The 16,408-nt window shown below is 46.5% G+C and overlaps 1 protein-coding gene across 1 annotated transcript in view; it reads right to left on the reverse strand.

Moving 5' to 3' along the window:
• Positions 1-3,675: 3,675 nt before the first annotated feature.
• The window catches only part of LOC144591288 (voltage-dependent L-type calcium channel subunit alpha-1S-like), a gene marked incomplete at its 3' end in the record, with an annotated part of 47,224 nt that continues 34,491 nt past the window's right edge, over positions 3,676-16,408 (reverse strand). The window contains exons 15-22 of the mRNA XM_078395545.1: positions 15,318-15,424; positions 13,153-13,240; positions 11,908-12,015; positions 10,202-10,254; positions 8,873-9,013; positions 6,802-7,003; positions 5,415-5,573; positions 3,676-3,786 (exon numbers count right to left, since the gene is read on the reverse strand). Of these exons, the coding sequence (XP_078251671.1) occupies positions 3,676-3,786; positions 5,415-5,573; positions 6,802-7,003; positions 8,873-9,013; positions 10,202-10,254; positions 11,908-12,015; positions 13,153-13,240; positions 15,318-15,424 (969 nt within the window). The remainder of the gene's footprint in view (positions 3,787-5,414; positions 5,574-6,801; positions 7,004-8,872; positions 9,014-10,201; positions 10,255-11,907; positions 12,016-13,152; positions 13,241-15,317; positions 15,425-16,408) is intronic.

Consider the following 16,408-nt stretch of genomic DNA (forward strand, 5'->3'; position numbering starts at 1 on the left):
GAAACACGCAGTGTGCATATAAATGTGCTTAAGTCATTTATATCACGTGGCTACGTTTACCTGACAAGAAACTAAGCAAATATTTACAATGTGTTTATCTTTGAATCTGAGCAATGAGTCTGAAAAAGGGTCTCCACTCGAAACAGGCGATGCTGCCTGTCCCGCTGTACTCCAATGTTTTGTGTCTATATCATTAATGTTTCATGATTTAATATTCTGTGTCCAAAAATGGAATCATTTCACATGGACCAGATTCCACTTGGTTTAGAGGTAAATTGCCATGAGATGGACAGGGATATTTTATTTTCCTTCTAAATCCTGCCTACAGTTTGATAGTCATTCGCGTCTAATCTAAATTATTCCGACACCTCCGAAGGCAACTAATGGGTCTGGGTTCTGCAGTCAGCACAGAAATGAATTTCATAATTAAATCTGAACACCACAGGCCACCCAGCGGAGAGTTAGGCAGCTGCTGCAGAATCCAACAGGGAGATGGTTGGAGAGAGGGAGTGATCGGGAGACAAAGATAAGGGAGAGGGTAGGTATGGAAAAAAGAAGGGTGGTAAGTAGGGTTGCCAACTGTCCCATATTAATCGGACATTCTGTGTTTTGGGCTAAATTGATTTATCCCGTACGAGACCGCTCTTGTCCCTTATTAGGCCCGGACGGCGGTGTAGGCCCGGACGGCTCTGTAGGCCCAGACACTGTATGCCTGGGACACTGTAGGCCCAGACACCACTGTAGCCCCAGACAGTGTAGGCCCGGGCGCCGCCTAACGGAGGTTGCGTAGCAACCTGCCTCCCGGCCCGAGTGGCCGCCATTGGTGGAGCGGGAACACATGGCTGCTGGCTGGGTGAGGTCACTTGGGGTGCAGGGCCGTGATGTCACCCTTTGTCCCTTATTTGGGAGTGAGGAAGTTGGCAACCTTCATGGTAAGGGAGAGGGTAGGGGATGGTAAGGGAGAAGGTGGGATGGTACAGGAGAGGATGGGAAAATGAAGGAGAGGAGGGGTCCTGAGGGATCGAGGAGATTCATGCAAAGAAGGAGAGGGGAGCAAGAGTGGTGCAGGAGGGGGTAAGGGTGTTGTGTGAGGGGGGGAAGGAGGTGCTGGAGGAAGGGGAGTGGTGAAGGAAGGAAAGTGGTGGTCCAGGAGAGAGGTGGTGCCGGAGGGAAAGGGAGGGGAGGGAGGTGTGAGGAACGGAGGGGGTGCATGGAGAAAGAGATGTGAGGGAGGGTGGGAGTGTGTGAGTGATTTCTGAGAGGGATGGTGTAGCAGAGGGAAGCATGGGAAGGGGAGAAAGGGGTGGTTCAGGAGGGAGTGGGTTAGGAGGGATATGAGGGGGGGGCAGGCAATATGTGATGAGGGTAGAATGGGAAAGGAATGTGAGGAGGGAGAGGGTGCAAGGGAAGGTAGAGAGGGTAGTACGGGTGAGGGTAGGTTCGGGAGGGAGGGGTGCAGTGGGGAGGGATATGAGGGAGGGAAGGGGTGTAAGGAGAAGGGAGAGAGGGTGTTAGGGAGGGAGGGGGTTCGGTGGGGGCTGTATGTGAGAGGCTGTTGTGGGAGCGGGGTAGGAAATGCGAGAGAGACATGAAAAGGGGGCAAGGCCAGAAGATGGTGTGTTGGGAGAGAAGGAAAGAGTGTGGCTGCCAGTGATCCAGATTAGGCCGTACCCCTGTACTTAAACTGGTAATCGTTGCCCAGGACTGTGTTAGCACAGGACGCCTTTCTCCACCTGCCAAATTTCTAGATCTGAGGGCAGGTACTGAACTTGGCCCTCACTCAGCTGAATGACTGTGGACACTGTTCCTCCTGGAATTTCTGTCAGCAGTGTTCACTGTCAGCTCATTGAACATGACAGGGTGGTGTGGTGTGTGCAGCAGTAGAGTTGTTGCTTTACTGTGCCAGAGACCCAGGTTCGATCCTAACTACGGGTGCTGTCTGCATGGAGTTTGTACGTTTTCCCTGTGAGTTTTCTCCGGGGTCCTCCAGTTCCTCACAAACTCCAAAGACGTACAAGTTTGGAGGTTAATTGCCCTTGGGTAACATTTGTGGGCTTGTATACACTGGAATTTAGAAGGATGAGGGGGATCTTATTGAAACATATAAGATAATTAGGGATTGGACACATTAGAGGCAGATAACATGTTCCCAATGTTGGGGGAGTCCAGAACAAGGGGCCACAGTTAAGAATAAGGGGTAGGCCATTTAGAACGGAGATGAGGAAGAACTTTTTCAGTCAGAGGGTGGTGAAGGTGTGGAAATTCTCTGCCTCAGAAGGCAGTGGAGGCCAGTTCGTTGGATGCTTTCAAGAGAGAGCTGGATAGAGCTCTTAAGGATAGCGGAGTGAGGGGGTATGGGGAGAAGGCAGGAACGGGGTACTGATTGAGAGTGATCAGCCATGATCGCATTGAATGGCGGTGCTGGCTCGAAGGGCTGAATGGCCTACTCCTGCACCTATTGTCTATTGTCTATTGTCTATTGTCCCCTAGTATGTAAGGTAAAACGAGTATACGGGGAGCGCTGGTCGGCGCAAGCTTGGTGGGCCGAAAGGCTTGTTTCCGCACTGAATCTCCAAACTAAATTAAAAAACACTGATTGAATCGTGTCTCTGTGCTGTCCTCCCACTGCTTTCTGGGAACTGCTGGTAACGATAATGTGGTAACGATCACCCCAGACTGCTCTCCCCAAACGCAGTGCTGGTAACGATAATGTGGTGTGCCCATCCATCTCATAACAGCACATGTTTGGCCTTTGCTTCCTGTGGGCCACTTTAGCTGAAGCAGGCTTTTAATTAAAACACCTACTTTAGTGTGACTCAAAGGGGACCGGACTACTTTGTGGTCACAGACTAACTTCCAACTCTCCTCCAATGCCCAACCTTTCACCACCTCACCTCCCCATCCCCAGCCAGTCTAACACTGTAAACCAGCCACATTTCCTGGACTCCCCTGATTCCCTTCTCGCATTCCTCCGTTGAGAAGTTAACTCCTTGTTTATACACAAGGCGACAAGATGGCACAGCAGTAGAGTTGCTGCCTCACACACCAGAGATCCGGGTTGAAATCCCGACTACGGGTGCTGTCTGTACAGAGTTTGTACGTTCTCCCGATGACATTGTGGGTTTTTTCTGGGTGCTCCAGTTTCATTCCACACTCCAAAGATGTACAGGTTTGTACGTTAATTGGCCTTGGTAAAATTGTAATATTGTCACTAGTGTGTAGGATAGTGGTATGGGGATCATTGGTCAGCGTGGACTCAGTTGGCTGAAGGGCCTATATCAATGCTGCATCTGTAAACTACTTCTCCTACATGCTGTTTAATGCACTTTTACCAGCAGCAACTACTTTTTTACCCTGGAATTTAAAAGAAATTGAGCTCCTGTCGACTGTGGAGAACAGACTGCACCTGCTCCTCTAAGGATGTTGTAACAGTGCCGCAGGTAACACGATGATGTCCAGTTAGTCAAATATGTCAGGGAGTCACTTCACCGTCCAGTCTCAAACTAGAAGGAGCTCTACCAAAATCCAAAGCACAACTTCTGATTGCCTCATGATTGCCTGAGCAGTTGATGACTATAATTGATCAGATCTGGGCTGAGACACTCTCCAGCGCGATTACCAACACTGTTCTGTACCTCATTGGCCATTATTCCCTTCCATCAGCCTTATACCTACCTTGGCTTTGAAAGCGCAGAGTTTGAAAACCATTTCCACAGCAAAGAGCCCAGTGAAGACCACATTCAGCATGTCAGACAGCTGGTTCATCTCGTCCGACTGCTCGTAGTGCTGTGGGTGGAAAACAGAGGGTGGAATTCAAGACAAATTACAACCCACCTCTTATCCCCAATCTTGGAATGACTGGTTTCTGATCTCGCCATGACCCCTGATGTAACCCACAGTTGAATATGGAACTCTTTCTTCCTCCAGGAAGCGAGCAGGCAAGATCATCTCTGACCCCTCCCACCCTGGCCACAAACTCTTCGAAACACTTCCCTCTGGAAGGCGACTCCGGACTGTCAAAGCAGCCACAGCCAGACATAAAAACAGCTTTTTTTCCACGAGTGATAGTTCTACTCAATAACCAAAGTCTGTAGTCTCTTTTTTGCTCTGGTTTATTTTCACCCACATGTTTAGACTGTAATGTTGTATCCTTATTGTTTTGATGTGGTTATGCTTTATTCTTAATTGTTAACTATATGTTTGTGTTGTCATTTGTGAGTGGAGCACCAAGGCACATTCCTTGTATATGCATACTTGGCAATAAACGTATTCATTCATTCATTCATTCTCCAATCCAAACCCCCACCCCATCACCATTGAGTTCTGGGTCCAGATCTCTCTACCCCACCCTTTGTGATCTCTCTATCGCTGACTCCCAAACTCCTTGGACTGTTTGCATCTTCTCCCTCAATTGAACTACTGCACTTTCCCATTTCTTTCCTCTTTCACTCTTCCAAGCTGCCAAGCTGCCGGACATGGTTTGGCTGGTAACATTTCCTACTCCGATTCAGATGGGCATTAGTTTAAGTCCCAATTCTGTGATCACTTGACAGCAATGTTTAGAGGCAATGCACAGTTGGAGCTACTGCTGGAGCTCCAGGGTTTGTATCAAGATCCTGTGTGTTCAGTGGCTGCATTTCACCGCATATGAACAAGCAGTTTATTCCAGTATTCTGGGCAAGCATGTGTGTGCACAGTGGCACAACTGGCAGAGCCACTACCTCACAGATCCAGCTACCCATCTTCAATCCTGACCTTGACCTCAGTCTGTGTGCACTTTGCACATTCTCCCTGTGATCATGTGAGTTTCCTTCGGGTGATCCAGTTTCCTCCCACATTCCACAGGGTTAATTGGCCACCGTAAATTGTCACCAGTGAGTTGGTACAGCATGGAATCTCGAAGGTTGATAAGAACATTCAGAGAATAAAATCAGATGTTGTAATGGGTGCTTGATGGACAAATCCATCACATTGGGCTGACAGACCTGTTTCCGTACCATACGATTCTGATTTTGAGTGCCTATCTGGCCGTGACGAGGCTCCAGTCCTCTTTATTTCTTTACATCTATGATCAAATCCCAGAAGTACTGTTCTGGAGTGAAAGTAGCAAGTGACACAGAACCATTGCTGCTGTGATCTGCTTCCCAGAGCGGGTGTCTCATTCAAGGCCTGCTGCATCCCCAGACACACTTGTCTGCAGAAACAAGCATGCAAAAATGCTCCAAAGATAGTAAGGTCGACCAGACATACAGAGAGACTGGAGAAACTCAGATTCATTACTCCCTAATTTCTCAATGCCTCAACACAGTACCTGGGCTCCCCAGACCCAATACATACAAACGCACAGCATCCCAACCCTCCCCCTTTCCACCTCTGCCACTACCTCTCTGGTTCCAGGCAGCTCCATCACTCACCTGCATCCCGAGACAAATGGTGTTGAGAAGGATGAGGGCAAACATGAGGTACTCGAAGTAGGAGGATGTCACCACATACCACACCCTGTACTGGGAAGGGTTCTTAGGAATGTATCTCATCAGAGGCCGGGCCTTCAGTGCATATTGAACACACTGGCGCTGTACAGGAGACAGGAATGTGATTAATAACAAGGCAAGGGGCAGAGGAAAGACCATTGGAGGAAACTAACCTTACCAAAGAGAGATGCGTGGATGTCTGGGGACTTTAACCCAGGTATGGGGTTAGTATGGGAACTATTATCCAAGTATAGGTACATTATTCCCACCATGGTAATGGTGTTTGTGAATGGTCACCAGCGTATGGGTGGTCTGGGTGCGAGTTGTTGCCCGGTGTCACAAGGGGAACACTTTTTTGAAAACTGCCTGTGCAGGAATTTCTGAGAGGATACATTAGCGGAGAAAATGAATTTTGTTCTGCAACATTCTTGGGTGCATTCCATGAAAAATTAATTGCTGCTAAAAAAAATCACACTTAGATTTCATTATATTCTATACCTGATGCACTGAAGTCCATACACGGACAGGGGCATCCAGAGATGTACACCTGATGTCAGTTTAGCGACCTTCTAGCCCTGATCTTCCTGACCCTCGCCCTGATCTTCGACCATTGCCCCAATTCCTGACCTTCGCCCCGAACCCGGACTCTCACACCGATGCCCAACTCTCACCCCAATCTCGCCCGGACCCTCGCCCAGACCCTCGCCCTGACCCTCACCACAATCCTCGTCCCAATCCCCGACTCTTGCCCCGATCCCCAACCCTTGCCCTAAAACCCCAACCCACCTGATTTGTGCCCTGATTTTACTGTCTATATCATCTTTCCTCTGCGATATTGGTTCAGCTTGTTTGATTTTTTTCCCACTGGGAATATAGGATATTCCCAGCCTGACCTGCCTTTGCTGTTCTACATTTTACAACTCCCACGCTCATTTTAATGTCCCCATATTAATCTCTCCTTCCCAGTTCTGACAAAGGGTCTTTGACCTGAAACACTGATCATTTTTCTTAGCACAGTTGCTGCCTGACTTGCTGAGTATTTCCAGCATTTTCCACCAGTTTTTTTTTAGATTTCCAGTATCTGCGGTTTCGTTTTGATGTACACAGATGCACTGTTCTTGGAAATGCGTTTGCAACCAGACTGTGGAGTTGGGTTACCTGATACAGTTGCCACCGTCCTCCTAATGCAGGGTGAATGGATGATGCCTCTAACCTAGGTAGGGAGTGAACCTGTGATCAGTAGTTATATGGATACTGGTTTTGGATGGGAACGCAGACCTGTGTTAGGTGGAGGCTGGGGATGGGGACAGTTACTAATGTGAATAGTTACCTGGTTTTTGTCCAGCTCACAGTTCTTGTATTCAGTCTCTCCCTGTTCCTGGAAGGTTACTATCACAAACCCGACAAAGATGTTCATCATGAAAAAGGCAATGAGGATGATGTAGACGATGAAGAAGATGGAGATCCCCACTCGGTAGTTGTAGATGGGACCCATGTCTTCAGTGTGCGAGTCGATCGCCTTATAAAGTAACCTGGATAAAAGACACCAGGATTAATCCCCAGCCCAGCTTCCTGTCAGCTCCTCATCAACCATCAAACACTGCTCGATCCACTCTTACATGCCCAGACCACCTCAACCTATAACAACAAGGCAGCAATGACACGATCCAGTGCGTTGGGAAACATTCCACCAACAGAGAAGAATTGAATAATTACTGCCTCATTTACAACTTATCCTCCAGAACTCAACGAAACCCTTCACTTCGAGCTCAAGAGAACTCTGCCACTCCACCTCCCCCCCCCCCCCCCCCCCCCCCCCCCCCCCCCCCCCCACCTCCCCCATCGCCCCTGCTGGCAGGAGACCCCTGGCCCCCAATCCACACACTCGCAGGAGCCCCCTTCCTCGGCCAGTCCATTGTCAGCCCCTCCCTCTGTACTGGGATACAATACTCCATCTGCACAGTATTGCTCCTCCGTCGCTTCCCTCAGTCATCTGCTGAGTCCCTCAAACTTCAGCAAGGTTCTACCCTCAGCCTTCACCATCGCTGTTTCTGGTCTTCCAGGAGACACCTTCCTCCATGGTTCCCCACCCTCAGTGGGGTCCCTTGCTAATTCTGACTCCTCTCTCCATACTGAGCGACAGGCTCCCTCCCTGCTGTCTGGAAAGGATTAGTGATCATCGAGTCCTCTCCCTCGGGCTGATTTCCCTCTCAGCAACCCACTGTCCATTGTCGTCCTACTTCAGTCATCACTAGGTCTGCTCACTCAGTGAATGTCGGCATGTGAATGGCCCTGGTGCCCCCTCACTGTTCCCTCACCCAGCAGTTACCGAGGCAGTTCTTTCGATGCTCAGCACAGATATGCCTTCAGTACTAACTGAGATCCTTCAGTACAAACTCTGACCCCACAATCAATGGTCCCACTCTCACAGTGCTGACCGGAGTGCCGGGTCCTGTCAATCACTGTACTTACTGAAACCCCTCTATCTCTCTCTCTCTCATTGACCCACCCCACAAGACATCTTTCCTAAAGGATTTTCCTCAGGAATCACTGCTTACGCTGCTTGACACTAGCGGAGACATCTTTCACATTACTCAATGTCACGTCTCTCTCATACTCGGTGGTATTCCAGCCTCAAGTCACTGGGACTTGCTCGGCACTCCCACAGGGGCACACCCTCTTTATCCCCTGGTTTGCCGTTCTCAACCATTCCCTCCGCACCCAGACAGCACTGCCGCTGTCAATACTCACTGCATTCTCTCCCACCACTCGCTGAGATATTTCTCAGAGCAGATGGTGGTGTCATTACAGAGCATACTGTCGAGATACATCACATCTTGATTTGGCAACTGCTCTGCCCAAAACCACAAGAAATGGAAGACAGCTGTGGACACAGCCCTGTCCATCATGCAAACCAATCCTAGCCGCGACCCATTGTATCCATCTACACTTAAAGCTCTCTCAGGAAAGCAGCCAATATAATGAAGGATCACTCACACACCGTCTGTCTTTTTTGTCGTCCCTCAGAAGACACAAAATTTTGAAAGCATGTTCCACCAGGTTCAAGAACAGCTTCTTCCCCATTGTTATCAGACTCCTCAACAGACCTCTCATAAGTTAAATATGTCCGGGTTGCAAGCTAAGTATATCCGGGTTGATTCCCAATCACTTTTTATCAGCCCTTGCACTTTTTTTTTCTATCTGCATTTTTGCTGTAGCTGTAACGATATATTTTACATTCTATTCCCTTTTTTTGCTCTACATATTCAGTTTATGTATGGTTTGATTGTACTCACGTATATAACGATTTGCCTGGTAAGCATGGAAAACAAAGTTTTTTACTGTATCTCAGTGCACGTGACAATAATAAACCAATACAAATACCATCCATTGGTACTCACTGGGGCCACCCCTCGAAGGTGGAGACTGTGAAGAGGGCCAGCATGGCCGACAGGACATTGTCAAAATTGAAGTCGCTGTTGATCCACATTCGCTCCTCCACCCTAAGTTGGCCCGAGTCATCATGGACAATGAACTGTCCTCTGAAAAGGGAAGAGAGTACGAAGAAGGGTTTAGAGTAAGGATTGGAGGGTGATCAAGAGCAAAGAGAATAATGCAAGGAGGTGAGGTGCGGGGAGGGAGATGTGGAAGGACAGTGAGGGAGAAAGAGAGGAAGGAACAATTGACAGGGTAGATTTTGGAGACAGAGAATATAGGAGCACAAGGGTCTGTGAGGTAACAGAAGAGAAAAATAAAAAATAAAATATGGTAGAGGGAGAAGGCGGTGAATAGAGTTGGAGAGGAGGAAGATGCCACAGAGAGAAAAGGGGGATGTGGAGAAAATGAGTGGTAATAAGATTAAAGATTAAGGGCAGAGAGGGGATAGAAAGAGTTTGAGCAAGTGATCAAAAAACATAGAGAGTGGAGTGGGAGAGAGATCAGGAGGGGAAGAAATGGATAATGAGGTAAGAGAAAAGATGGAGATAGATGGAGAGTATGGGAAGAAGTAAGAAAAACAGAGAGGAAAGGCAACATAGAGGGTTGCAGGAACAGATACTTGAGGGTGGGTGTATACACAGGAAGTGGAGATTCTCGGATTGAATTTTATAAATAAAGTTGCAGAATCCAAAGCAAAAGCGATATTAATCCTTTTATAGAATACTAGTTAGGACTCAGCGATTATGAGAAACTCTAAGCACTGTTCTTGTTGAGTGACATTGTAACCTTGGATAGAATATAATGGAGATTTATTAGAATTATGTCAAGGACAGGAGAGGTGTTGGGAGAGGTTGGGCAGGCTAGGATTTTATTCTTTGGAGTGCAGGAGGCTGAGGGGTGATCTTATAGAGGTGTATAAAATTATGAGGATAGGGGTTTCAAATACAAGAATAGGTTTAAGGTGAGATGGGCAAGATTTAATAGGAACCCATGGAGCAACGTTTTCACTCTGAGAGTGGTGGGTTTGTGGAACAAGCTGGCAGAGGAGGTATGTTGAGACCAGTAAGGAAAATTTAAGTAATTTACAGAATACCTTCACAAGGGAATTAAATAATTCCTGAAATTTACAATTTTAAAGAGTTCTTTGCACAAAGAGCCAGCAAGAGTTCTTTGCACAAAGAGATGCATGGAGGCATTCGACGGTGACAGAGTTTAGAGTTTTATTCCTAATTCTCAGCACACAGGACACTCGCTGCACCAGAAAGGGCAGTTCATTTCTAGCTCAGGCTTACTTGCATTCTTCCTCAATCATTTTGGAGAGATCAGTGCATCTGTATAATTTTCCCTGAAATTAAGAAGATGAGTGTCATGAAAAATACCCAAGTATAACATCATAATCATCACACATCCTTTTATAATTCTCCACCACACACGCTCAGTAATTATCTATTGACCAATAGTAATTATTCTGAGCCACACAATGCAAGTAATAACATTCAATAACACCCATTGTAATTATTAACCACTCACCCAGCCCCCAAATAATTCATCACTAAATGTTCCCAATACCAATTTACAAACAGAATTCTCCAATTATCCTTAAGAACAAACTCCCAGTGATATTTCTCAGCCACACTCCTCGGACATAATTGCTAACCCAGCACCACAGCAATTATTCAACTCCATTATTGTCAATCAGAATCTACCCAGATTATGTGGGATTGCACAAGATATATGGCACATAAACAGGCCATTCGGCCCAACCTGTCCCTGCAGTGTTTATGCTTCACACGAGCCTCCCACCACAATTTCCCTTGTTTAAACCAATCATTATGACCGTCAATTTTTTCCTCCCTCATATACTTACCCAATCTCCTTTATCTTCACTTTAGCCACTCCCCGAGGGAGAACGTTCTCAATCCTTTGTCCACAACAAATTCTTCAATCACATTCCCACAGTGAAAATTCACCCCGTATCCACAGTTGAAATTCCCAATCATATTTCCACAATAATAATTCTCAACCACACTTTCCCACAAAAAATTCATGTTATTACAAATGACATAGCATGGACACGGGCCTTTTAGACATCGACCATCCATTTTTACATGAATCTTTTCCAAACCCATTTTATTCTCCCCACATTCCCATCAACTCCGCCCAGATTCTAACCCTTACCTACACACTAGGGCCAATTTACAGTGGGTTCTGCAACCAATGTGTCTTTGGGATGTGGGAGGAAACGGAGCACCCACAGGAAACTTGCGAAGTCACAGAAGAATGCGCAAACTCCACACAGCACCGGTATCATGATTTGAATCCAGGTCTCTGGAGTTTTGAGGCAGCAGCTCTATCAGCTGTGCATCTATGCCACTCAATAAATCTCAAACATATAGAGTCATAAAGCAAAGAAACAGGTCCCTCGGCCCACCTTGCCATGCCGACCAACGTCCCATCTACACCAGTCAAACGTGCCTGTGTTTGGCCTATATCCCTCTAAATTTGTCCTATTCATGTACCCATCTAAATGTTTCTTAAATGTTGAGATAGTACCTGTTGTCTCAAATAAGATTTTTTTTCAGCTAGTGCCCAATAATAATTCATCAACAGGTCCAAGTAAATAAACACTCAGCCATGACAAAATTATTTCCGTCTTCACCACATTGTTAATTTCCAGACATACTTTTTCTAGCTGAGTTTGATTCCTCTGATCCTGATCCATGTGCTTTTGTATCCCTGGAGTCAATAAACACTGTAAAATTGCTCAAGATGGAAAATATCCTTAATGCCTTGTCAACTCTTGCATCCATCCGAAGCAGATGATCAGAGCAGCCCATAACATTGTGTGCAGTCACACCCAAAGTTCCCGTTCTTTCTGCATTGTTTTAATAAAAAAACAATGCTGTCCATGCCTAATTGATTTTAGTTGAAGCGAGAGAGCACAATGTATTTCAGACTTTCACTTGTAGTCAATGACCTATTAACACTCTTGACTCACCTTAAAAAGCTGGACTCCAAGACAGGCAAACACGAACTGCAAGAGAGTGGTGACGATCACGATGTTCCCAATTGTCTTGATTGCCACAAAGACGCACTGCACCACATGCTGAGGTAAAGCAGAGTGAGAGCAGGTCAGTGATCAGCTCTGCATAAATGGCAGCCCCAGAACACAGGGCAAACAACTTGCTCAAAGGTCATCATATCAAAGGTATCTCGGGCCAAACCTGGTCACATCAGACAATGAGCATCAGACTTGGAACAGACAGACCGGGTCAGACTGGGGCACAGGCAGTCAGAGTGGGGGGAGACAAGCGTTAGATTGGGAGAGACCGGAGTCTGACTGGAGGAGACTGGGGTTAGACTGGGGGAGGCATGGTCAGGCTGGGGAAGAGCAATGTTAGACTGGGAGAGAGCTGGGTCAGACTGGGGGAGACTAGGGTCAGACCTGGGCACAGGGAAATCAGCATCAGACTGGGTGGGAGACAGAAGTCAGACTGGGGGGAGAAGTCCAGCAACAGATTGGAGGGGGGGGGGGGGGGTGGCAGCCGGGGTCAGGGAGGATTTAAACTGGGTGGGGAGACTCGGGTCAGACTTGAGGAGACCGGGGTCAGACTGGGAGGAAACCTGGGTTAGACTGGGGGAGATCGGAGACTGCGAGACCCAGACTGGACATAGGAAGACCAGGGCCAAAATGAACTCTGGATTCATCCCACTCTTTGCCTTGGTTCTACCTTCAAGGCTTTGAGAAATATAGAAACTCAGTGCAGACAAGAGTCAGCACCTGGGACACATAGTAATGGTATATGTACAGGCTCTCTCACACTCACACATACTTGTTTTTTGCATATTTGCTCACACACACTCATACCAGCTGGATGTGCTTCATATGCATCCGTTTCTTCAATATGTGTACACATTCACCCACACATTGGAATGTGCCCAGGTGTTCTCACACACTCAGGCCCGTCATCCACAAAATTTACACAAAATGTTGCACTAACCGACATTTTCATAATCTGCACTCACATTCATACGTATGAACAAGCACCCATATCTGTGTTCACACACACTTACGTGTAACTCACATGCACATGCATGACGTACATACACAAACAGGTTTTCATGTATATGAGAAGAATTATACATTCACCTGTGCACATGTGGATAAACTTCTGCATATATACACATCTCTCTCTTACACATGCACACACACACATGGCACATTCTTCAGAAGCTGGCTCACCTTCAATCCCTTTGCTCTATTAATTGCTCTCAGGGGTCTGAGGACTCTGAGGACTCGAAGAATCTTTACCACAGAGATAGCACTTGACCTGGAAGATAACAAGGGAAACTCAGCCGCCCAACTCACCACATAATCTGCATATCCACACATTTTATCAGACGATGATGATGCACAAGTTCCAGAATCTGTCCTTCAGGACCAGCACCAAAATACTCGGCTGCAATTCCCATCTCTCATGAACATAATGGAAGATTTCATTCGAGAGAGACACTCCTGCTGGAACTAACCTTCGTATCCAGGCTAACAAATCACTCATTGCATGACGCACCTTTGTAATACTAGGTAATCATTTTATGCATTTGGTATATTATAAGCTATCACAACAAAACAGAACAGAACAGAGATGTTACACTGTGGGGGCTTCAAGATATAGGAAAATGCTATTATTTCATACAAATCCAGAACAGGGGCGAGACCAAATGCAGCGATGAAATGCATTAGGTATTACTCAATGTTGACCTAGCCAGTATAGTCTATTGGGATATATCACAGTATCTCCAACTGAGACTACAGGAAATTGTAGTTTTGAAACGTGCCCATACCATCACACAAACAAGACCCTCCTCCCCAACCACCTCCATCTAAACTTCACGCCACCTCGAGAAAGAAACCAATGTAATCAAGAAACCAATGTAAACATCATTATTCCCTCTATTCCCCTCTCCCTTCAGGCAGAAGGCAAAAAAGCTTGAGAGCATGTACCACCAGAACAGCTTCTTCCTTGCTGTTAATAGACTCTGGAACGGACCTCTCATAAGCTAGGGAAATTCGGCATATCACCAAGTACTCCATCGAACTTCTACAGTTGTACAGCAGAGAGTATCTTTATTGGTAGCATCACAGCTTAATTCAGTTATTCAGATGCCCAAAAATGCCCAGAATGAATGAGGCTGCAGAAAGTGGTGGACATTGCCTGGTCCATCATGGGTACTGATGGGATCTACAGGAGAGTGGTGGACATTGTCTGGTCCATCATGGGTACCATCAAAGGGATCTACAGGAAGCGCAGGCTCTAAAAGCCCGCTAATATCATCAGAGACCTACACCACACTGGCCAGGCTCTCATCTCATTGCTACCATCAATAAGAAGATACAGGACCCTCAGAATTGTGACCTCCAGATTCAAGAACAGTTTCTTCCCATCAACCATCAAGCCCTAACCACAAGCTTACCTCCAAAACATCCTACTGTTTGTTTGCATTTATTTTTAACATCAAGCAGCATTCTCCACTATTAAAAACAGAAATGCAGGAAGAACTTAACCAGTCAAGCAACATCTGTGGGGAGGGGAACCAGTTCGGGTTAACGATCTTTCCTCAGAATTGGTTCCACTTTCCACAGATGCTGCTGGTCTGGCTGAGATCTTCCAGTGTTTTCAGTGTTTATTTTCAGATTCCAGCATCTGCAGTTTTATTTGTTTTCCACCAGTTTCCCCTTCTTCACCAAATGCCCTCTCTTGCCAGATCCCCCTCCTTCGCTCTCATTTAAATTGAACTCATAGCAGAAAGGAGACATAGAAATTTAACATAAGTGCTTGCAATCACAAATGCATGTACCAGGGCAAATAAACCGCTTTGATAAGGATTCAGAGAGAATAAGTTTAAAATAAGTAGCCACAAGCAGAAAAGAGATAAGCAATGAGTTGTGATCCAAATGTAGAAACAAGGAACTGCAGGTGCTAGTTAATCCACAAAAGGACACAGCATCCCCCTTTCTCAGCCACTGCCTGGACATTATTGGCAATTTAGAGGCCAATTAACCTGCAAACACGCACGCCTTTGGCATCTGGGAGGAAACCAAGTAACTCAGGTGTTTACGGGGAAAATGTGCAAACTCCACACAGACAGCACCCGAGGTCAGGCTCGAACCCAGCTCTCTGGTGCTATGAGGCAGCAGCTCTACCATCCGCACTACTGTGCTGCTCCATGACAGGACAGTGGCAACAAATAAAGGACTAACTTTTAAAAGGAAATAGTATTAGTGCTTGTAACATACAAACTGCTGGGTTAAATGAGGAATGGATAGACCAGCAGAAGCACCAGGAGTTATTTTGGGCCTGTATCATTCACAAATTCAACAGCATTAAGAAGGAGACAAGTACTCACTGAATTCCAAAGGAGATGAGAGAGACACTGACCACCAGCAGATCGAGAATGTTGAAATAATTCCGGCAAAAGGAGCCTTTGTGAAGAAAAGCACCGTAGGTTGTCATCTACACAGAGAAAGAAAAGGGGAGAGAAAGACAGAGGAAAGGCATAAGAGATGGCAAGACAGCGTAAGATAAATAGAGAGTGTAAATAATAGGCCAAAAGGGATAAACAAGTCAAAAAGAGTGTCTGAAGAGATAGAGCATTTATGTTAGAAGTTGAGAGCGGTTATAGCTAAAGTGGACAGTACTGGATGACTGCACAGAACGGATCATTCTTCAAACTGATTGTGGTGAGGGTGGCGGGAAGAAAGCTGGAAGAGAGGCGGGGGCGTGACAAAGCCTGGTGAGTGATAGGTTGATACAGGTGAGAGGTGGTGATGGTTTGATAGGCAGATGGTTGGAAAAAGGCCAGAAACAAAAAGATTAAAAATGTGTGAGAAGGAGCTAAGAGTAGAAGAGGTGTGAATTTTGAAGCTTGAGGAAGGAATATAAGTGGAAGGGGGCGAGGAGGGGGGGGGGGGGGGGGGGAGAATGTGGAAGGGAAGAAATAGGTGCGAATCCAGCAGGACAGAGGGAAAAGAGGGGGCAGAAAAGAGGGGGTGAGAAGGGAGAAGTTATTTGTAGGTTAGTCATCTAAAATTGGAGAATGTAATGTTCATACCGTTAGGTTTCAAGCTACCCAAGCAGAATATGAGGTATTGTTCCTCCATTTTGCATGTGGCCCCACTCTTGTAATGGAGGAGGTCCAGACGAGAAAGATCATTGTGGAAATGAGAAGGGAAGTTAAAATAGTTAGCAACTGGGAGATCCAGCAGGCTTAGTAGATCAAGCGCATGTGTTCAGTGAAACGATCGCCTAGACTACATTTGGTCTTGCCAATGTAAAGAAGGTCACATCGGGGACACCAAATGTAATATACGAGGTTAGAGGAAGTGCACGTGAACTTCTGTCTCACCTGGAAGAATTGCTGGGGTCCCTGGGTGAATGTGAGGGAGGAGGTATGAGGACAGGTGTTACATGGAGCAGGTTACAGAGGGAAATAGCTAG

Source organism: Rhinoraja longicauda, unplaced genomic scaffold (assembly GCF_053455715.1).
Source record: "Rhinoraja longicauda isolate Sanriku21f unplaced genomic scaffold, sRhiLon1.1 Scf000802, whole genome shotgun sequence".
In the NCBI taxonomy this organism is placed as follows: domain Eukaryota; kingdom Metazoa; phylum Chordata; class Chondrichthyes; order Rajiformes; family Arhynchobatidae; genus Rhinoraja; species Rhinoraja longicauda.